This window comes from Coenobita brevimanus, chromosome 47, assembly GCF_032717465.1.
Source record: "Coenobita brevimanus isolate Jiangsu-jjx chromosome 47, ASM3271746v2, whole genome shotgun sequence".
NCBI classification, from domain to species: domain Eukaryota; kingdom Metazoa; phylum Arthropoda; class Malacostraca; order Decapoda; family Coenobitidae; genus Coenobita; species Coenobita brevimanus.
This window is the reverse complement of record NC_137000.1, coordinates 5,740,920-5,765,462: the sequence shown is the minus strand read 5'-3', so window position 1 is coordinate 5,765,462 and position 24,543 is coordinate 5,740,920. Positions and strand designations below refer to the sequence as shown.

The window sequence follows — 24,543 nt, the reverse complement described above, 5'->3', positions numbered from 1 at the left end:
GACGTGGTGTTGGCAGGCAGGAACACCACCTCAATATTGCTGATCCATTCCTTCATCGCGGGAGGGTGGCTAGGGACGTTGTCCACCACCACGAGAAATCTGTTTGCCAAATTCTCCCGCAAGGCATCCCTCTTCAGCACACGAGAGAGGTATGAGTGGAAATATGACGAATAGATATCGGAAGTTAACCAGGCCTTCTTGCTCAACTTCCAGATAATCCCAAGGTTCTCTTTAACATACCCCACCAGAGCCCTGTGATTCTCAGAGTGGTGGACGAGGAGTGGCTTCAACTTGAGGTTGCCCTCGGCATTGCTTCCCAGGAGGAGTGTCAGCCAGTCCATCGAGGGCTTGAAACCTGGTGTAGACTTTTCTTCCATTGCAAGATATGTCTTGGAGGACATTCTCTTCCAAAAGAGTCTAGTCTCATCAAAATTCAAGACCTGCTTCACACTGTAGCCACCCTCCTCGATGATGCATTTGAGTTCATCAGGAAACACTGCCATCGCCACTGTATCTGCACTCGCCGCCTCACTGTACATCTTCATCTGGTGGAGGTTTGCTGACTTCTTGAACCAGTCAAACCACCCATGGCTCACCGTAAAGGTCTCGTTTTCATCAAGATCACTCCTGACCTTTATTTCATCCCATAGTGAGAGAGCCTTAGAGCAGGTAATTGCCTGGCTCATGGGTGCCTTCGTCGGTTCTGATCCTCCACCCACTTGCACAGCATCCGCTCCAGCTGCTCCATCGCAGGCTGTCGCTGGTGGGTGATACGGGAGGCGGATAAAGTTGCAACCTCCCCAGGAGCAGCCTTAATGGCCTCCTTTTTCTTGATGATGATGGAGACAGTCAACTGGGCCTGGTGGAGAGCTGATGCGATAGCACAGCCACCTTTGCCTTTGTCGTGGCACTTAAGAATTTCCAATTTCACCTCTAGTGACAGTCTTATGCACACCCTTCGTGGGAACATCACCAGCACCACCAGTAGCAGGCCGCTTACCACCACGACTAGGGCCTCCACTGGCACCACCACTATCCCCACCACATGCAGCACCCTTGTGGGACATTATGACACTTATTTTGGACCAAAAATTACACTGTCATACTCCACACATGATTAGTATCACTGCTTTACTCACGGCACTGCTCAAACACTGTTACGATGCACTACGATAGCAGCTTGCGTAAAGTTGTTGGTACAGCGCGATGAATGATGGGTGAGCGTAAACGAGTTCCTCACTCTGAAATGGCCAGTGCGAGAAGAATGATATGGATGAGCACGGGGTGATCGATGGCTGTGGGGCCTGCACGAGTGTTTCTGCACATCCTGGAAGGCGGTCGGGCTCAGCTGGCCAAGGGAACACGCGCAATTCAACTTTTGGGCTGTCGCCTGTGGACGTGACATCGGAGGGCCCATCATTAACCAGGGCTAAGCCACCGGGTATTGGGGTGTGATGGTATTTGTACTCCTGTCGCTAAGCCGGGGTATCGTATGTCGGGATATTGCTGTACATTGGTACAGAAATTCCTGTGCTGATACTCTTATTGTAATCATAACGTGTGAAGGAATCTCATTGTGTGTGTGGTGCTTGTGTGTCTCCCGGTGGCTGCGCGATTTTTGACCTTCGATAGAGGCAGGTGGGTGCTGTCACCGAACATGTACCCATGGTTTGTGGTCTGTGTTACACATGCGGTGGCCACCTGTACCTGTCAGCCAGGAACCATGCTCACCTCGTCCTTTCAGAAATAACCATAGGATTTTCTCGAAAATATGCTCAGTGTGTTTCCCAGGTAAAATTACATAGGTTAACTGTATTTTACCTTACCAAACCTAACCTATCCCAACACAGCTGCTTGGCAGAGATGGGTGACTGTGGCACTGAAACGAATACCCATACCAAATGGAATTGTATGGTAAAATATAGATGAGTTTCCGTCAAAATTTTTTTGAAGTTAGATACTTGTGTGGGTAAAAAATACATAGAAAATAACGATGTCAACCATTATTTCCAAAAAAATGTGCAGAAACATGAAAAAAGATAGTGTAGCCGAAAAATCATGTGACTCTGAAACGGCATCTGATTGGTTGTGACGTCACTACTCACTCTGAGGCAGCGTAGTCTGCTTTGTTAGCCAGCATACATTGTGCTTATTTCTGACCTCTAAGAATCTCCAGTGACAAGAGGAATAGTTGCTAATGTTTTGTTCCAATGTGTAAGTGCACTGACAAATGTACAGTAGGGAAATTATTCCTCTGTATACCAGCCAATAACAATAAACGAAAACAACAGTGGCTGGCTGCTCGTCAGAAGTGCCCTGTGCTGGAATGCAGTCTTTACTGTTGTGAAAATGTTATATTCTTCACCATATTGGTTCATACACACCTAATTATCTGAAATTTAGTAAAAAACTATGCTTAATTTAACTATTAATAGAATATTAGGAGTCAGAGTGAAAACATGCTAAGGTTAGCGGGTATTTCCACTGTAGATCGCCAACACGCCTAGACAGACTTCCATATTGCACAGATACTGATTTAAAGTGCAAATAAATGCATCTGTATGTTAAATTAATATTTATACAAAGCAGAAGTCTGCCAAGGCAAGCTGTTGAACTTAAGGAGAAACACTTCTGATAATTTTAGTGCATTTCGCTGTGAATCCGGATTTTTTTAAAGGTAAAATTAAATATAAAAATTTGACCAGATTTTGGATAATTAGATGAGTATGAACCTCTTTGGTGATAAAATCTATAACACTTATCAATTAAAAAGTGCCAATTCAGTGTTGATTCGGTAAATGACCGCCGATTTGGTATTTCGTCACACTCCCCTGAAGGTACTTTACGGTCAAGTTCAGAGTCACTGAAACTGTTTTTTTCAGAAAACTAATAATGAAGAGGTCAAATATTAAATATGAGTATAATACCGTTATAAACTCATACAACTGATACTGTATGGCATGCATTTAACACTTTCCACATCATGAGGTATGAGCACCGCTTGGGAATGGTGTAGCTGTAAGCTACTTCTGGTAGATTTCACCACAATTTACTTACCTAACAGGTACCATCCATGTACACCATGAAAAGTATTCCTTCACAACATACATGAAGGGGGTAGTTTGGATCTACGATAGCCATGTAGGTGCAACTATTATCTCTGTTACTGGTAAAGTATTGTGTGATGGATTGGAGCGTCGTCTGCAGTATGAATGCTGACGTCATAGCCAACATGGCGGCTGCTTCCCTCCAGCCGCAAAGAATTAAAGTTATCATGTCTTGTTCAGTGCAAATGATAAATTAAATTAAGAGATACATATACCGTAAGTTTTTAAGTACATGGCAGAGTGCACTTCGAAAGTCGCGCAGCCACAGGGCTGAGTCTTTCCCAACCGCCACCACTATCAAACAAAGACCACAACCCACGAGTACATGTCTGGTGACAGCGTCCGTCCACCTCTTTAACAAAGGTCAAAAATCATACAGCCACTGGGAGGCATTCACACCACAGAGAGAGAGAGAGAGAAACCTTCCCATGATGAGCATAATATCGAACAGTACAGTAATTTCTGTACCAATGCATATGATAGTACAACAGTACTGTACTGTACATAGTACAATACAACGTTCAGTGGAGAAGCAGTATTGTGGTACCAACTCTAACGGACGGAAGTGAAGCTTGGACGTTGTTGGAAGGACACAAGTCAAGAGTGAGAGCAGTGGAAATGAGTTATTTAAGAGGACCCTGTGGAGTCACATGGAGAGACAGGCTGACGGATGAGGATATAAAGGAGCGTTGTGGTGTTGATGTGGATGTGATGGGAAGCGTTATGAGGAACACACTGAGGTGGTTTGGCCATGTGGAGAGGATGGAGGGTGAAAGACTGACGAAGAGAGTGTATGTGAGTGAGGTGGAGGGGGGAAGAGGGAGGGGGAGGCCGAGGATGAGATGGAGAGATGGGGTGGAGAGGTATATGAGAGAGGGGGGTGTGAGTTGGGAGCAGGGCAGTGAAATGGCGGGGGAAAGGGTGACTTGGAGGCGATTTGTTTGTTGCCACCCCAAACAGGATTGAGGCATCTGGCAATAGATAGACCTGACAAGCATAGGTGTAGGTGGAGACACTTCAGCAGTCTGGTGCACAAGCCCTCACTGCCTCCCATATGTTGCATTCTGCCTTCTTTATTGTCCAAACAGTTGACTCATTCACCCCAAACATACGGTTCTGAGCCAGTTCACAGGCGTAGGTGGAGACACTGCGCAGTCTGGTGCACTAGCCCTTGCTGCCTCCCTTATGTTACGTTCTGCCTTCTTTATTGTAAGAACAGTTGACTCACCCCAAACACACGGTTCAGAGACAATTCACCATGAAGTCAGTTCACCATCAAAACATAGACGATTCCCTGTCATTCTATAAATATACTTATTATTGATTAATTAATACTTTAATAACTAATTTTCAGGGGGATTTTATAACTCATATAAGTAAAAAACTAGTGTACTGTACATGCTTAATAAACTGGTATGGAAATAAATGACGGGGAATCATCCTGACGGAGAATTGTCGCCGACATTCCTCCCTTATGTTTGTCCAACACTTTAACTTTCTCTGTCAGCAGCATCACTTTACAAGTCCGTTTTGGTGTGTTACCACATGCATCACTAGGACTACGCTTAGGCCCCATGTTGGCAGACAAGGCAAGCAGTCACAGGAAGGTAGAAAAATAAGCCACAAATAACGATTCGCGAGTCATGCATGGTTCGACCATCGGATTCAAACTGACTGTGTGGTGCGTGGTAGACCGACCTCCCACACACACACATACATATATGTATGCACACGGGCAGCAGGTAGGCATTTTTATATTTTATTTATTTCTCTTATATATTAAAATTATTTATTTGAATACTATAATTTTATGTTTTAATTATTGTACGAAAAATTCGTGGATAACTGAAATCCCGTGAAAAAAGTTCGCGTGAATCAAGGGCTTACCTGTAATTGCATCTTGTACAGTGTGTGTCATAAGTGAGTGCATAAGGGATGTAGTGGTATTAGAGGTAAACTGTGAGATAATGCCGATTGTATGTGTGCTGCATGTCGGGGAGAGCAGGTGGAGATTGTCAGGCATGAAAGGATTGAACTTGCTGGTGAGTCTCTTGAATGTGTGGAAGAGTTTTGTTATTTGGGAGACATGTTATGTGCTGGAGGTGGGGCTGGAGCTAGCCCTGTGACTAGGGTGAGAAGTGGTTGGAAGAAGTTCAGGGAGCTGTTGCCTCTCCTGACATTGAGAGGGCTCTCTCAATGTGCTAAGGGATCTTGGTATGCAGCATGTGTTAGGAGTGTAATACTGTATGGTAGTGAGACCTGGGAAGTAGAGGAAGAGGATATTTGCAAGCTCAAACGTATAGAAAGGGCAATGATTAGGTGGATGTGCAGTGTGTCCCTGTGTGCAAGTCCTGGAGGGGGTTGGGTTTACAATGGAAGAGTTGAGAGGTAGGATGGGACTGGAGTGTATTGGTGTTGTGATGAGGGGAGGTAGATTGAGGTGGTTTGGGCATGTGGAGAGGATGGGGGATGATAATTGGGTGCAGAAAGTGAGAAGCGTTAATACTGGGGGTGGGGTTGCGAGGGGTAGACTGAAAAAGACATGGGATGAGGTAATTAAGTGTGACCTCAGTGTTAAGAAACTGAACAGGGAGCCTGCCATAGATCGAGCAACATGGAGAGCCGCCATTGGTTTAGGTGACCAAGGCTGATGCACGCAAGCATGTTGGAACCTTCACAAACGAAACTAGTGTGTTTTGAAGTCCAATTTAGTGTGAAAATGTGAACGGAGCAAAATATAGTTTAGCGCATTTTAAAGTTGAGCTTAGCACTTTTGAAGATTTCTGCTTGCCAACACTGCATGTGCAGTTGGCCATCATGACTCTTGAGTGTCTGGTTTTGTGAGCGGGACCTTTCGAAAGTTTAGAAACTTTGTCATGCTATTTTACAGTGTACATATGTAGACACACCTAGGTTAAGGGAAGTTCATGTGTATTGTATTATTAAATATATTAAATATAAGTTGTTTATTAAATATATAGTGCATAGGGTTGACCAATAACTTTTGCTAGACACTGTGATTACATTGAGGTGACCAACCATGATTGCTAGAAATATTTTGGCAGGTTTTCCCTCTCATTTGGCCGTTTCAGCTCTTTCGGCACTTGCTTGGTCCCGAAGATGCTGAATGAGAGGACTTTTATTGTAGTTGACATCATTGGATGAACTGTGGCATACACATACATGCATGGCCATGACCTAAAAAAATGCAAATGTAAATTGGATGATCCTAACTATCTGTCTATTGCCGGATGCCTCAATTCCGTATGGGTTGGCCACAAACAAATCACCTTCATGTTGCCCTGTCCCTCGTCATTTCACTGTCCTACTCCCAGCTCACACCTCCCTCTCTCATATATCTCTCCACTCCATCCCTCCATCTCATCTGTGGCCTCTCCCTCCCTCTACCCCTCTCCACCCCACTCACATACACTCTCCTTGTCAGTCTCTTACTCTCCATCCTCTCCACATGGCCGAACCACCTCAGTGTGTTTCTCCTAATGCTTCCTATCACATCCACATCCACACCACAACACTCCTCCACTTCTTTATTTGTCAGTCTGTCTCTCCATCTGACTCCACATGCTCCTCCCAAATAACTCTTTTCCACTGCTCTCGCTCTTGACTTGTGTCCCTCCAGCAACGTCCAAGCTTCACATCCATATGTTGGAGATGGTATCACAATACTGTCATGTAGTAATTTTTCACTTCCATGCTCACTTCCCTGTTTCTTATCACTGCGTCCAAGGAACCGGCAACCTTTCTTCCTTGTACCCTTTCAAGCACTTCACCCTCTGAACTTCCGTCCTTACTCATCACACTACCCAAGTACTTAAAAGTACTCCCATTTTCCATTTCCTCCTCATCCAACCTCACTGTACATTCTCTTGTTTCACTTCTCTTGAAGACCATAACTTCACTCTTCCCTACATTTGCCTTTAGATTCCATTTCTTACACATTCTCCCAAACTCATTCACCAAGCCTTGCAGCTCCACTTTGTCTTCACTTAACAACACAGTATCAGCTGCAAACAATAGTATAGGGAGTTTCCAAACATCGCCCTCTCTCACTAGGGCCATTCCAGCATCCACTGTCCTACCTTGTATCTTTTATAACCCCACCCATATACAGATTGAACAGCCATGGAGTCATGACACATCCCTGTTTCAATCCAACCTTCAAAGAGAAAAATTCACTCGGTTCACTATCCACATGCACTGCAGCCTTAGCATCCTCATACATACTCTTCATGGCATTCAGCAGCTTCCCATCTACTGCATATATTCTTAATACTGTCCACAATCCTTGTATACCACCGTGTCATATGCTTTCTCCACATCCATGAAGGCTGCATTCAACTTCATTCCCTTCTCTAGAAACTTTTCCACTAAAGATCAAAGAATGAATATCTAATCTACACAACCTTTTCCCTTCCTAAAACATCCCTGTTCTTCTCCAGCTAATTCCTCTGTTATTTCCCTAACTCTGTCCATAAGTATCCTACCATATATTTTAACCGTTTCACTAAGAAAACAAATGCCCCTATGATTACCATATACTTCCTTTTCTCCTTTCCCTTTGTACAAGGGAGTAATTATACCTGACTTCCAATCCTCTGGGACTCTACCTTCCTCCCAGGCCAATCTGCACATCTTCCACATCCATTCTAGTAATATCTCTCCCTCATGCTTCAGCATTTCACCGCACACTTCATCAATTCCTGGGGCTTTCCCCATTTTAACTTTCTTCATTGCTTCCACAACTTCCATCCTACTGATTTCTTCCTCTCTTCTCACATCCCTCCATCTCGCAGCTATTCCCCTGCCACTTATACTCGCGTTACTTTCATTCTCTATGTTCAACAATTTCTTAAAGTTTTCTCTCCATCTGCTCACGTTTTTCCCTTCTTCACTAGTAATCTACCATTTTTATCTTTCATTCCCCAACTAACTTCTTTGACACCCTGTCTAACTCTCTTGACCTCTTTCCAGAACATAGTCTTTACATTCCCTCCACTTTACACTCAAGTTTGTTCCAAATTCCTCATCCACTCTCTTCTTACTCTCTCTTACTAATCTTTTCACCTCTCTCTTCCCCTTTACATGTAACTCTTTCTTACATCTCTCAGCTTCTTCCACGCCCCTGTTTTTCATCCACTTACTATATACTTTCTTCCTTTGTGCCACAGCTTTTCTCGCCTCTTCATTCCACAATGCTATTCCCTGGACCCCCTTTCGTCCTCTCTTCACCCCACACACCACCTCACATGCTGCACAGATTTCTTCTGTGATTATCTTACACACACTTTCCACAATCCATATTTACCCAGTCGCTCCTCCACTTCCTCTTATATTCTTCCTTTTTTCCATCCTTTTGTAATCTTTCCACACTCCTTGTATGAAGTACTTCCTCCTGTTCATCCCTTCTTCTGTTTCTCCATTTCATTTGGACCTTGATTGTGATTAAGGTCAAGAAATAGGAGTAAGGAAGTGTAAAAGTGGGAGTACTACCAACAGAAATCCCAGTGTAATTGACCATACATCTATTCATTCATTATATAAGCCTGCGCAAGATCAGTTATTCTTTTCACTAGTACACTTTATTTAGATATAACCAGGTGTTGTGAAACCTAGAACCATTGAATAGGTGTGGAACTGTTTACCAAGAAGACCACAAGAGCATCAGAGCTCACCAGATAATGGTATGAAAGTATGTAGAATAATATCCATATTGTTGTGTCTGATTTGAAAACATTTGTAAAGACACAGGTTTGTCATATTAAAGTATTGTGTTTAAATATCCATATATGTGAGTTTGACCTTACAGAAAAAAAAAAAAATACTAATTTGGACATTTCTGAAGTAGAACTGTAGTTAAATCAATTTTTGTGAAAGAGTGAAGAATGACTCTACTGTAGAATTAATTATATGATGTTTTGTTAACAGTCAGGGGAAGGAAGAAAGGTTCGTACTGGTGCATTGATTGACCCAATTGAGCAAGGAGAGATAAAGTACTACCTTGGTGGGTGTGACCAAGCGAGTGATATTAACGAGAAGTCTCGGTTGGTGGTAAGGGCCAGATGTGCAGCAGCTAAATTGCTTGGTAAGCCATTACTTGCCATACCTGTTTTTGGTATAATGCTTGGTGTTTCAGTGTTAAAGAGAATTTTTGCGTGTAGTAATTACTTGAAAGATCTGTGCTTGTAGTTTTCTCTGTTATGCTCACTGAACTTTAATGAATAATTGTATGCAGTGCAATGTTGATGGCTTTCTTGCTACCTAGAAAGTCCTTGAATAGTAATGCATATTTGCTGTAAACTGTCTTTCAGTTAGGTGTACCATAATCGGAAGTGCTTTTTATTTCAAATTACAGAATGTAAGAATATATTATATAGTGGTTGGTGCAGGCACTCGCCATCCACTCACTCACTGTAGTGCTTCTCTTGGATGACTGCCCTTTCCTCTCTTCCTTCCTTCTTTTCTTCTGTCCTCCTCTGTCTTTCCATCATTCTTTCCTCATCCTTATGCCTACGGGTGATTCTTCATTCCGTCATGTCTTTTTTTTCCTTCATTCATTCCTCGTCCTTCTGCCTATAGGTGACTATACACAGAGTGACAAGCCAAATGATTTCCTGTACACCAGGTAACCATTTACCAAGTGGGGTGGCAACCATATAACCAAATTATGGCACTTGGTGGTTTAGTGGGTAATTGCAGCGCTCTAATTGGATTGAGCCTGTGCAGGTTTCCATATCCAAGGAGTGGTTGGGGTTTATTGCTCATGTATTGCCACTCAGGGATGAGTGAGGCTGGTCATTCTCATGTTAACAATCAGAACCAACTTTCATAGCCCCAGGCTCCTACACTCCTCATGGGGCAACACAGGATTAGGTGGTGATGAGGATAATAAAATATATTTATTTTATTTCATTGAACATCTTCCTCACTTCCTAATTTCATGAGATCTTTTGCATAATTGCTTATACAGTTCTGGTATTAGCATTAACACTGCTGAGTAGTTAAAGCTGAGCTCAAGAATTCGTAATAGAATATTCAGATTGTTCTACAGTTATAAAACTTTATGACCTCTTGTTCTGTTCTTCCTTTTTCTGTCTCATGTCCTGTCCTTCTGTTTGCCTTTTCTCCTACTGTTCCATTTTCTTCCTCCTGTCCTGCCTTTCTTTATCTTTTCCTGTCCTTCCTTCTTCTTCCTCTTGTCCTACCCGTCCATCTATCTCTTCTCCCACCATTCATATCTGAGGCATGTGTGTCATTGTACCTTTGTGCACAGGTTTTCTTCCCACAAATGCTTTTTGTGTGTGTGTGTGTGTGTGTGTGTGTGTGTGTGTTTACCTAGTTGTGATATACAGGAAATGAGCTATGCTCATGGGGTCCCGTCTCTGTTTCTCAGTAAGTCAGATTTTGCTTTGAACTAGTTTAAGTTTTTAGACTGGACGATCTCTTTGTCCAGGCAGTTCCACAGGTCTATGCATCTATAAGGAAAACTATAATTTTTGATATCCTTCAAGCAGCTTGGCTTCTTCAGTTTCATTCTGTGTCGTCTTGTTACTCTCGTATTCTATACAAACTGATCTTCTCTGTCAGTTTTACCTACTCCCATCATGGCCCTGAACACTGTAATCATGTTGTCCCTCTCTCTCCTTTCCTCTAAGGAAGGCAAATCCAGCCTTTCCAGCCTCTCTCTGTGCGACAGATCTGCCAGGCAGGGGACCATCGTGGTTGCTGTTCTTTGTATTCTCTCAGTCTTGTTTATATCTTTCTGTTTGTGTGGGGACCACACTACTGCAGCCTATTCTAACCTGGGGCACATCATGGCCGCTATCAATTTTTTCATCATCTCATCATGTAATGATATGCTACTCTTATGTTGGACAAGAGTTTGTATGACTCTCTAACTGTCTTGTTAATATGCTTTTCAGGTGACAAACTATCCTGGACCAGGACTCCCAAATCTTTTTCTTCTCTCACTTTTGTGATTGTTTCATTACCCATCAAATAATTCAGTGATAGCCTCTTGATACTTTTACCCATTTCCAATATTTTACATTTTTTTTTCACTGAATTTCATTTCCCACATCCGGCTTCAATCATGTATCCTATCCAGATGCTCCTGCAGCATTTTACAATCTTCCTCAACTTCTACCTTCCTCAAGATCTTTGCATCATCAGCAGACAGACTTGCATAACTGTTCATTCCATCTACCTTATCATTTACATAAATCAGGAACATTACTGGCGCTAACACCGAGCTCTGTGGGACTCCACTTGTTACTTCCCTCCATCCAGACATCCTGTTCTTTATTACTGTCCTCATATGTCTATCTCTCAAAAAATCTCTCATCCACTCCTGGAGGTTTCCCTGCAGTTCTTCTATATGTTCCAATTTCCACAATAGTCGCTTATGGGGTACCTTGTCAAAGGCCTTCTCCAAATCTAAATACACACAATCCACTCAGCCGTTTCTCTCATGTAGCATGTCAATCGCTCTTGAGTAAAAGCTCAACAAGTTAGAAACGCATGACCTTCCACTTCTGAATCCGAACTGACTTTCAGCCAAAATGTTCATCTCTTCCAGATATTTTACCCATCTAGCTTTTTGAATTCTCTCGCACAGTCTTTCGACCATGCTGGTCAGGGACACTGGTCTGTAATTCAGGGGTTCTTCCTTGTTTCCTCCCTTGTAAATTGGTACCGCATTTGCCCTCTTCCATTCCCAAGGCACTTTCCCCTCTTCCAGAGGACACTCAGTTAAACTGTGAATCTTATCTGCCAGTTGTTCTCTGCATTCCTTCATTACCCAATTAGAGATTCCGTCCAGTCCTGGGGCTTTCCTTATGTCTTGAGTTTCCAGTAATTTATACACTTCCTGCACTTCCACTTTTATATCTTTTATCACTATATTTCTGGTCACTCCCTCCCCCTCCACAAAATCCTTTTCTTTACTGCCCCCCGATAGGAATCATTTGTTCATTATTTCAGCTTGCATTGCCACATCTTTATAGACCTCTCATTCTACTTACAGTTTGGTGATTCCTTCCTTTTGTTTCAATTTGCCATTGACAAATCTGTAAAACAATTTGGGTTCTTCCTTACATTTGTCAATTATACCTTTTCAAAGTTCCTTTCTTCCTCTCTACATATTCTTGCATATTCATTTCTAGTTCTTTTATATTCTTCCTTTGTTCTGTTATAACCTCTCTTTCTCCAGTTGTTCCACGCCATGTTCCTCTTCTTTTTTGCTATCATACACCTATGAAACCACTTCTTTTTCCTGTTTTCTTTCCCACGTACTCTTGGCACATTTTTTTCCACTCCCAAATTATAGAGGTCTAGAAATATATCCCACTTCCTCTGTATCTCTCTTGTTTCTCTGAATTTTCTCCAGTCTGCATTTTTTTTTTTTTTTTTTTTTAATGAATAGAGGAAGGAAAAACAATGGAAAAAAAAAAAGTCCATTTGCCTAAAGGCATCCTCCATTCATAAAATACTTATAACAATTGGATTTAAAATCGAGAGGATTAAATGTATGTGGGAAGCAACTCCCAGGAAGTGAATTCCACAGAGTAGTACTTCTGGGGATAAATGAATTTTGATAAGCAGAGGTTCTGCATTGTGGGGGAGAGAGTGTGAGTTCATGGGCGTTCCCAGCTGCCCAAGTATTTCAGGAGAAAATGTGAAGGGGAGGCACAGTTGAAGCCAGTTCGTTAGAGCACTTACGATAAAAATATTGATAAAATAGTGCTAAAGAAGAAACATCTCTGGGTACTGATAACGGAGGAAGATCCTGCGTTCTGGCAGGATTATTGATTAATCTAATAGCTTTATTTTGAATTTTGTCCAACTGCCTCAATGCAACCGCTCCACATCCACTCCACTGTGGTGAACAGTATTCGATATGAGAACTCACATGATTTTTGTATATTGTGGCCATCTGCTCATCAGTGAAGAACTCATGAACTCTGTACATAAGTCTTAGTTTTTTAGAAGCATTTTTAGCAAGGGATTTAACATAAGCTGTCCAGCTTAGATTGGGGTTTAGAGTAACACCTAGGATATCAATTGTAGTGGATATGGGAATACTGACATAATTTAAAATTATGTGAGAGTCTGAGGGATTTTTTCTATTGGAGAAATTAATGTATTTAGTTTTCTGAGCATTAAATGAGACCAGATTTTTTTGTTCCCATTGATTAATTTTGGAAAGGTCCTGGTTCAGAGAAATTGCTATGTTTATTTGGGAATTTGTTGAATGTAGAGAATGAGAGCAGTGTGAGTATAAGTGGTTGAGGAATGGCTGGGAGAAGAAGAGATGAGAGGAGGGAGGAAGAGATCAGTAGGGCAGAAGTAGTGGAAGCGATGAAGAAGATTAAGTTGGGAAAGGCCCCAGGAATTGATGGAGTGTGTGGTGAAATGCTTAGGTATGGGGGTGAGATTGTTGTGGAGTGGATATGGAAGTTGTATAGATTGGCTTGGGAAGAGGGAAGGGTTCCAGAGGACTGGAAATCAGGTATAATTGTTCCTTTATACAAAGGAAAAGGGGAGAGAGAAGTATGTGGTAACCATAGGGGTATTTGCCTTCTTAGTGTGATTGGTAAAATGTATAGTAGAATACTCATTGATAGGGTTAGGCATATGACAGAGGAGCTAGTTGGAGAAGAACAAGGGGGATTTAGGAAGGGAAAAGGGTGTGTAGATCAGATATTTGTTCTAAGATGTTTAGTGGAGAAGTATCTAGAGAAGGGAAAGAAAGTGTATGCTGCCTTCATGGACTTGGAGAAAGCTTATGACAGAATAGATGTGGAAGGTATTAAGAATATATGGAGTGGAGGGGAAATTGTTGAGTGCTGTGAAGAGTATGTATGAGGGAGCTAGGGCTACGGTGCGAGTGGATGGTGAGCTGAGTGAGTTCTTTGATCTCAATGTGGGACTGAAACAGGGTTGTGTGATGTCTCCATGGCTGTTGTAAAGGAGGTGCAAGGTAGGGCAGTGGATGTGGGGTTGGCCCTAATGAATGAGGGTGAGATTTGGAAGCTTCCGGTGTTGCTGTTTGCTGATGATACAGTATTGTTGAGTGAAGATGAATGGGAGTTGCAAGGTTTGGTGAATGAATTTGGGACAGTGTGTAGGAGGAGGAATCTGAAAGTTAATTTAAACAAAAGTAAAGTTATGGTGTTTGAGAGGAATGAAGTCACAGAGTGTGCAGTGAGGTTGGATGGTGAGGATATGGAGAATGTGAGTGCATTCAAGTACTGTACTTAGGTAGTGTGATGAGTATGGAACTTTGGGAGATGAAGTGCGTGAAAGGGTACAGCAGGGAAGGAAGGTCGTTGGTACACTGAAAGCAGTGATGAGAAATAGGGAGGTGAGTATGGAAGTTAAGAAGTCACTGCATGATAGTATTGTGATCTCTACCCTGACGTATGGAAGCGAGGCATGGACCTTGCAAGAGGGGAACAAGTCAAGAGTGAGAGCAGTGGAAATGAGTTACTTGAGAGGAGCATGTGGAGTGACATGGAGGGACAGGTTGACGAATGAAGAAGTGAAGGAACGTTGTGGGGTGGATGTGGATGTGGTTGAGAAGATTAGGAGAAATACACTAAGGTGGTTTGGACATGTGGAGAGAATGGAGAATGAGAGACTGACTAAGAGGGTGTATGTGGGTGAGGTGGAGGGAGGGGTAGACCGAGGATGAGGTGGAGGGATGGAGTTGAGAGGTATATGAGGGAGGGGGGGGTGAGTTGGGGGAAGGGTAGTCAAATGGTGGGTGACAGAGCAACTTGGAGGTGTTTTGTCTGCGGCCACCCTTTGCGGGATTAGGGCGTCAGGCTCTAGATAGATAGATAGAATATATTAAACTGTGTAAAGGAGGTACTAAATGTGAAAGAACTATGAAGGGTCGGGTCATCAGCATAAGAGTTTATTGGGTTGTGCGTGACAGATAGGAAGTCATTTATATGAATGAGAAAGAGGGTTGGCGCCAAAACTGATCCCTGAGGTACGCCAACAGTTGTGGAATGAAACTGAGAATAAATTCCATCTACCATGACCCATATTTTTCTACTATGAAGGTAAGAAGAAATTAGAGGAACCAGTGATGCAAGGCCATAGTGTGACATCTTAGACAATAAGGCCTGGTGCCATACTCTGTCAAATGCTTTTGAAATATCAGGTGCTACTGTGTGTGTTTCACCATGTTGGTCTATCGTTTTGTTAATCTGATGGGTAAGAAGGCAAAGAATATCTACAGTTGAACGTTCCTGTCTAAATCCATGCTGCCGATCATTGATCAATTTATTGATTTCTAGATGCATGACTGTGTGTTTGTTAATTAGTGTCTCAAAAACTTTACCGAGAACGGAAGTTATTGCAATTGGTCTGTCGTTTGATGGATCAGAAGTTGCCCCCTTTTTAGGAACAGGATGGATATTTGCTACTTTCCAAGGGGCTGGAAAAATTGAGGTACGGATGCATAAGCGGAAATATTTTGCTAATACAGGAGCCAACACTGAGGAGCAATTTTTAAGTACTATTGAAGGAATTTCATCTGGACCAGTGGCTTTGTCTGCTGATAGATTCTGTAATACGGCTTGTACGTATCTGGTGTGAATCATGAAAGGAGGTATTTGAGGGGAATCTTGTAAAGTTTGCTTTCCCAAAGTTGTATCTTCCCTGCCTATAAAGCTCATCTCTTGGCACCACATTCCCTATTATCATCTGGAACTCTGTGACCACAAGATCACTTTTTCCTATAGGACAAAGATATTTCAAAGATTCAGTTATATTAGGTTCCTTGGTTAGCAGTAAATCTAATCTTGCTGGTGTGTCATCACCTCTGAATCGTGTGTGTGTGTGTGTATGAGAGAGAGAGAGTGAGAGTGAGTGAATGAGTGAGTGAGAGAGAGAATTTACATGTGCCATTGAAATATGCAGTCATAGCATTTACATAGGGACTAATTCGCCACTGTTGAAAGCTGAACCAGTCAGTTTTTGTGTTGGCAGTGTTCTTGTATCTGGTATTTCCTTTCTTTTTTCAGTACAGGAGTTTTGATTCCAGTGGTCTGGTATTGTACAGGTATTCCCTAAAGATTTTTTTTTTTTTTTTTTTTTTTTAAATAAGTACCATTGGCCCTCCATTCTCACAGGGATACATTTTTAAGCTCCCTGCAAATGGTAAAAATCCATGAATTCCCCCCCCCCCATAACAGACATGATTTTACTAGATGATCGTCTATAACCCCTTTGCACTGCCCCAAAGCATCATCAGACTTCAGAATCTGCTTCTTTCAGTTGTATACACTTTATACAAGTGCATTATTAGATGGTTCGTGAAATCATGACTAACCAAACCTGACAATAGCAAACCCATGAGTATATAAACCAATGTGTAGTTTTCTTTCAGGTGGTCTGTCCCAGTATGTAATTCAACCAATGCCCGGGGTTAAGTATCCCCCTGAGGAGAGTGCAGTAGTGTGTTATGTACGATTGTTGGTGGCTCATCTTGGCTGCCGCTCAGCCATCCAGCGCCTTGGAGCTGGGGCAGTCTTGCGGGAGTGGGCCCTCACCAGTCCCTTGCAGCAGTGTCATCCTATCTTAGAAGCTGCACTACATGCCTGCCTCACAGAAATTGTATACTATGATGAAATTGCACACTCTTTTACCAGGTAGGGCCTTATGATATGTTTTTGTACCTTTGAAATATGACAGTGATATTACATAATATCCTAACTCAGTTTTCAACTTTTAATCCTTGATGGGATGGGTAGGATCTAAAATAATGAAGTGTAAACACAGAAGTAAAAGAATTAATCAGAGTGCTAAGTTGAAATTGAGCACACAGCTACTCATTCATCATTTTTGGCTCTTCCCTAGCACCTACACTATTCACTCATCATTTTATCTTTGTCACTTTTTCCATGTGAGTATCATTATACACTCCATGCATTTGGTTCAGTCCTTTTTTGATTTTCTTGTGTCTCTTCCTCCATATTACTGTTTCTTGCACTTGACATTTAGCTGTCTGCTTGACCTCCTTGCCTTCTTCCATCTTGAATCACATTTCATGTACACTGCTTCAGTCATCACGCTAGTCATACTTATTTTTTGTAAAGGATCATATTGTCCAAAAACACAGTCTTCTACACTTTGATCAATAGACTTCATGTAGATTATTAGAAGGAATGGTTAAGATTGTTGCCTAGTCACATTGATCATTACAGTTTTTTTTCAGACAATATTATCTGTATTTTTCTTTTGTTGATTTGGAAAAGGCCTTTGACAGAGTCCCTAGAGAGGTGGTGAATTGGGGTATGAGAAAGCATGGGTTGGAGGCCATGTATGTGGGTGCTCGCACCCAGGTAAGAGTGAATGGAAATTTTAGTGATGAGTTTTCCGTGAATGTTGGTGAGCATCAGGGGTCAGTTTTGAGTCTCATGTTGTTTGTCATGGCACTTGAGGCCCTCTCACTTGACTTCAGAAACGGACTCCTGTGAGAGATGTTGTATGCTGATGATTTGGTGTTGATTACAGAGAATGAAAGGGAGGTGGAGGAAAGATTTAGGGAGTGGAGAGATGGTATGGGGCACAAGGGCTTAAGGGTAAATGCAGATAAAACAAAAGTGATGATGTCTACTGTTGGTGGTGGTACTGTTAAAGACGAGTGAGAGTGGCCACGTGCAGTTTGCCACAAGGGCATGGGAAGTAATTCTGTCTTGTGCAGTCTATCTATCTACCTATTGCCAGACGCCTCAATCCCGTTCGGGGTGACCAGAAACAAATTGCCTCCACGTTGCCCTGTCCCCCGCCATTTCACTGCACCACTCCCAACTCACACACCCCTCTCTCATATACCTCTCCACCCCATCCCTCCATCTCATCCTCGGCCTCCCCCTCCCTCTTCCCCCCTCCACCTCACTCACATACACACTCTTCGTCAGTCCTTCACCCTCCATCCTCTCCACATGGCCAACCCACCTCAGTGTATTCCTCCTAACGCTTCCTATCACATCCACATCCACACCACAACGCTTCTTTATATCCTCATTTGTCAGCCTGTCTCTCCATGTGACTCCATAGGCTCCTCTTAAATAACTCATTTCCACTGCTTTCACTCTTGACTTGTGTCCCTCCAGCAACGTCCAAGCTTCACTTCCATACGTTAGAGTTGGTATCACAATACTGTCATGTAGTAACTTTTTCACTTCCATACTCACTTCCCTACTTCTTATCACTGCTTTCAAGGAATCAGCAACCTTTCTTCCCTGCTGTACCCTTTCTAGCACTTCACCCTCCAAACCTCCATCCTTACTCATCAAACTACCCAAGTACTTAAACGTACTCACATTTTCCAATTCCTCATCATCCAGCCTCGCTGTACATTCACTGACTTCACCTCTCTCAAAGACCATCACTTTACTCTTCCCTACATTCACCTTTAGATTCCGTTTCTTACACACTCTCCCAAACCTTGCAGTTCTCCTTCATCTTCACTCAACAACACAGTATCACCTGCAAACAACAGTACAGGGAGTTTCCAAACACTACCCTCTCTCACCATGGCCACTCCAACATCCACTACCCTACCTTGTACCTCTTTTATTACCCCATCCATGTACAGATTGAACAACCATGGAGACATGACACATCCCTATTTTAACCCAACCTTCAAAGAGAAAAATTCACTCAGTTCACCGTCCACACGCACTGCAGCCTTCGCACCATCATACATACTCTTCACAGCATTCAACAAATTCCCATCTACTCCATATATTCTTAATACTTTCCACAATCCTTGTCTATCCACCCTGTCACATGCTTTCTTCAAATCCATGAAAGCCGCATTCAACTTCTTTCCCTTCTCTAGAAACTTTTCCACTAAAGATCTAAGAATGAATATCTGATCTACACAACCTTTTCCCTTCCTAAAGCCTCCTTGTTCTTCTCCAACTAATTTCTCTGTTCTTTCTCTAACTCTGTCAATAAGTATCCTACCATACACTTTTCCTATTATACTAAGAAGACAAATGCCCCTATGATTACCACATACTTCTTTTTCCCCTTTTCCTTCGTACAAGGGAATAATTATACCTGACTTCCAATCCTCTGGGACTCTACCTTCCTCCCAGGCCAATCTGCACATTTTCCACATCCATTCCACATCCCATATGTCAGCATTTCACCACACACTCCATCAATTCCTGGGGCTTTCCCCAATTTAACTTTCTTCATTGCTTCCACAACTTCTATCCTACTGATTTCTTCCTGTCTTCTCACCTCCCTCCTTCTCCCAGCCATTCCCCAGCCACTTATACTCACATTACTTCCATCCTCTATGTTCAACAGTTCCTTAAAGTGTTCTCTCCATCTGCTCACTTTTTCTCCCTTCTCCACTAGTAATCTACCATTTTTATCTTTCACTCCCCTGCTAACTTCACTTCCACCCTGTCTTACTCTTTTCACCTCTTTCCAGAACATTTTCTTACAGTCCCTCCAGTTTACAGTCCCTCCAGTTTACACTCAAGTTCCTTCCAAATTCCTCATCCGCTCTCTTCGTACTCTTTCTTACTAATCTTTTCACCTCTCTCATTCTTTCTACCTATAACTCTTTCTTCCGCCTCTCAACTTCTTCCATGCCCTTATTTCTCATCCATTCATTGTATGCTTTCTTCTTTTGTGCCACAGCCTGTCTCACCTCTTCATTCCACCACGCTGTTCCTTGCACACCCCTCCGTCTTCTCTTCATCCCACACACCACATCACATGCTGCACATTTTTCTTCTGTAAATATCCTGCACACACCTTCCACATCCCCCATCTGCTCCAATTCATATTTGCCCAATTGTTCCTCCACTTCTCTCTTATACTCTGCGTTTTTCCCATCCTCTTGTAACCTTTCCACTCTCCTTACAAATACTCCTTCTTCCCATCCTTCCCCTCTTCTATTTCTCCATCCTAATTGGACCTTGATTCTGGCCACCACCAAGTAGTGGTCAGAAAGTCCACTCCCCCAACCTCTATAAGCTCTTGCATCCATTACACATTTTCGCATCCTTTCATCCACACACACATAATCAGTCATTGCCTTCCTTTCATTCAGTTCACCACCCACCCTTTTCATCACTCGCCATGTATACCTGTGGATCATTTTGTCCCTGAAGAGGGTATTGGCTATCACCAACCCCCTACCAGCACAAATGTCCACTAACGCACTGCCATTCTCATCTATCTCAGCAGGCACACCCCACTCACCAACTATTCCATCCACCTTCACGTTCCCTACTTTACCATTCATATCACCGATGAAAAACACTGTCTCATTCCTTCCAAACTTTTTCCATGCACACTTCCACATTTGTCCAGAACTCTTCTCTCACTCTGCTTGCACGATCTTGCGTTGGCACATACACACACACAATCGCCCACATTTGTATTCTAACTTTCAATCTTACCCACACAGTCCTTGACCCAACTGATCCATATTCTCTTATGCTCTTGTTCCATCTTTTACTCACAACTATACATACTCCTTCTTTCGCCATCTCATTCTCACCTACTCTTGCACATATACCCCATCCATACTCCCATTCTCTCACACTCTCACCTCACCATTTCGTTTCAGTTATTCCGCATACATCAACTTTCGCACCCTCAGGCACCTAGACAATCTCTCTCTCTTTCACCTCATCATTCGCTCCCCTTACATTCCACTTTCCGATTACCATGTCCTTTGTCCGGTCCTTGGTCATCATCTTATGGTCCGAGGCTTATTGTTTGTATTTTTAGTTAGTTGTTTTCTGGGGAGGGGCACTAACCCTCCACCAACCCTTTTAGTTGCCTTTTACGACAAGCAGGGATACTGGGGGAGTATTCTTGAAAAACACCCCTACCCCCAGGGGTGCAGTGTTTTTGATAAATGGGTGCACAAGAGATGTAGTGGTATTAGAGGTAAACTGCGAGATAATGATGATTTTACGTGTGTGGCGTGTCAGGGAGAGCAGGTGGAGATTATCAGGCATGAAAAGATTGAACTTGCTGGTGAATCTCTTGAGTGTGTGGAAGAGTTTTCTTATTTAGGAGACATGTTATGTGCTGGAAGTGGGGCTGGAGCTAGCTCTGTGGCTAGGGTGAGAAGTTGTGGGAAGAAGTTCAGGGAGCTGTTGCCTCTCCTGACATTGCGAGGACTCTCCCTACATGCTAAGGGGTCGTTGTATGCAGCATGTGTTAGGAGTGTGATGCTGTATGGTAGTGAGACCTGAGCAGTAAAGGAAGAGAATATTTGCAGGCTCAAATGTACAGAAATGGCACTGATTAGGTGGATGTGTGGTGCATCCTTGCATTCAAGGCCTTGGGGGTCTGGGTGTACGATGGAAGAGTTGAGAGGTAGGATGGGACTGGAGTGTATTGGTTTTGTGATGAGAAGTAGCTTGAGATGGTTTGGGCATGTGGAGAGGATGGGGGATGATAATTGGGTGCAGAAGGTGAGAAGTGTTAATATTGGGGGTGGGGTTGCGAGGGATGGACCGAGAAAGACGTGGGACGAGGTCATTAAGTGTGACCTCATGGCTAAGGGACTGAACAGGGAGGCTGCCATTAGGTGACCAAGGCCGATGCATGGAAGCATATTGGAGCCTTCAAAAACGAAAATGATTATGTTCAGCGAGAACAGTGCACAAAGTGCTGCAATATCAGTTGCAGTGGCCAAACACATTAGTAATTATGATACAGATTGCAGTTATGAAGTTAACCAGGAATTATTTTTGAGTAACAGTCTTCTCTGTGTATAAAAGAGCCACATTGTTTTTTTGTCCTTCAGTCATGCCCAAACAAGGGCTAGAGACCCCTAGACCCATATACTGTATATTCTGAATCAGAGTGACCCAAGGATAGTTTTAGGCAGGTCAAAATTCAGATCTGGGTCATTGGAGGTCACCAGTAGAGTGTTTGCCTTTATGGCTTGGACAGTGCCGAGTACCCCTGCAGCCCAATTTTTGGCAAGGAGACTTACATGACCTCCAGTTCGGACATAGGCTATGTGAGGTTTACCTCCGAGGTCATTTGAGGTCTCTTGTTTGAGGTCATTTGAGGTATCGGTAATACATGCTCGAATGACTGGACCCAACAGCTCAGTTTTTGGCATGGAGACTCACATGACGTCCAGTTCGGACATAGGCTATGTGAGGTTGACCTCCGAGGTCATTTGAGGCCACCTGTTGGAGGTCATTAATTTTGAGGTCACCAGTAATACATGCTCACAACTGGACCCAGTAGCCCAGTTTTTGGCATAGAGACTCGCATGACTTCCAGTTTGGACATAGGCTATGTGAGGTTGACCTCCAAGGTCATTGGAGGTCATGTGTCGGAGGTCATTTGAGGTCACCATTAATAGTAAACAAGTGCACACAAATACTGTGCATTAGTCTGCAAAAGCTGAAATAGAAAGTTCCTGGACCTCATATAATCTCTCTTCAGAAGCATAAGAGGTACATGGTCTTTCTGGAGTAGAAAGAAAGATTGAACTAGAACAGGTAGGATTAGAATGTTCACCTTTTTGGCCCATGCAATGCCGGGTACCTCTGCTAGTGTTATACAGTATATTTTTGTACCTTGTTCTTCAGACTGCAGCAAGAGACACGTGACTTCATGGCAATGTTGCGGCACTACAAGCTTCCTCTTGATGATACGTTCACATCAGCTCCAGTATTGACTTTAGAACAGGTTAGAACTTTTTTTTTTTTTTTTACCAGGTAAATTGGAACAAGTTAGAACTTTTTTTTTTATCAGGTAAATTGGGGACACTCACCATCCACTTACTCGATGTATTGCTGCTTTCGGGTGGCTGCCCTTTCCTCTCTTCCTTCCTTCTTTCTTTTCTTCCACTTATGTCATTCTTTCTTTCATTTTTTCCCCTCCCTTTTGTTTATGGGTAACTTTACACTGAGTGACAAGCCAATTGGTTCCCTGTAAACCAGGAAACCATTTGCCACGTTGGATGGTAGCCATATAACCAAACTTTGGTGCCTGGTGGTTTAGTGGGCAGTTAAGGCACTCTAACTGTATTGAGCCTGTGTCGGTTCATATCCAAGGGGTGGTTGGGGTTTATTGCTCATGTAATGCCACTCAGGGATGAGTGAGGCTGGTCATTCTTAAATATCAGGACCAACATGCCTAGCCCTGGGCTTCCACACTCCTCATGGGGCAACACAGGTTTAGATGATGGATGGATGAATATGATTTTTATTTATTTATTTTTATTGGTACAGAAGTTAATGACCTATATTGTTATTGAATAATAGGTGCACTAATGTTTAAGTGAGGTTAAGGATGAATATTCTATATTCAGATTCAAAACCTTAGTGGACACGTAGCTTTGACGCTGTTTTCTGGAGGGCGGTTAAGACCCAAGGTGCACAACACTCTAGAGGAAAGACGCAAGGCCATCCAGAGCAGTGTGTCACAAACCTCCACCGACCAGATCAGCCTGGCCACAACGTAAGTCATAGGCATATGTTACTTGCTATTCCTTCACACTGTAGTCCATGTTCTTGGTGACTTAGGATGATTTGTTGCACCTCTTTCTGAGCAATGTATTTTGTTTTAATGCACCTTAATGTTCTTTATTTTATTATATTGCTTTAGTATTGACATTGTTTGCATCAGTAATATAGGAGAGGATATTGAATTGAAATGTGCTGAATGAATTCCTAAGGAAGAAGTGTTAGTGAAATGTGAGAAGCCACTTTGAGCTTGGGAAGTGTGGTTATTCTTCAGTTAGCACATTTTCATTTAACAGATTTTTCACTATAAAGCTGGTACCTTTCTAACAACTTTACCTCATCATCCTTCCCTCCTCTTTTCTACTCTAATGGCTCTGTAGCTATTTCTTCTACTGATAAAGCAGATCTCTTTGCTCAGACTTTCTCCTCCAATTCCACCTTAGACGATTCCGGTGCTGTTCCTCCATCACTTCCCCCCTCTGACTTCTTCATGGCTGACATTAAAATTTCTTCAGCTGATGTATTTTGTGCTGTCACAGGCCTCAATACTAATAAGGAATATGGGCCTGATGGAGTCCCTCCTGTTGTTCTCAAGAACTGTGCTTCTGTGCTTACACCCTGCCTAGGCAAACTCTTTTGCCTTTGTCTGTCAACTTGTACTTTCCTTCTTGCTGGAAGTTTGCTCTCATTCAGCCAGTCCCAAAGAAGGGTGACCATTCCCAACCCTCTAACTATCGTCCAATTGCTTTAACATCCTGTATCTCAAAAGTTTTCGAGTCTGTTCTTAATAGAAAAATTTTAAAGCATCTTTCCTATCACAACCTTCTTTCTGATAGTCAGTATGGTTTCCGTCAGGGACGCTCCACCGACGATCTTCTCACCTACCTTTCAGACTCCTGGTCATCCTCCTTTCGGGACTTTGGCGA

General features: G+C 42.8%; 1 protein-coding gene across 1 annotated transcript in view; it reads left to right on the top strand.

Moving 5' to 3' along the window:
- Positions 1-24,543, top strand: part of Hel89B (histone acetyltransferase 1) — a 161,048-nt gene that overhangs the window by 51,913 nt on the left and 84,592 nt on the right. The window contains exons 12-15 of the mRNA XM_080271725.1: positions 9,054-9,210; positions 16,528-16,789; positions 22,739-22,838; positions 23,464-23,612. Coding sequence (XP_080127851.1) covers positions 9,054-9,210; positions 16,528-16,789; positions 22,739-22,838; positions 23,464-23,612 — 668 coding nt within the window. The remainder of the gene's footprint in view (positions 1-9,053; positions 9,211-16,527; positions 16,790-22,738; positions 22,839-23,463; positions 23,613-24,543) is intronic.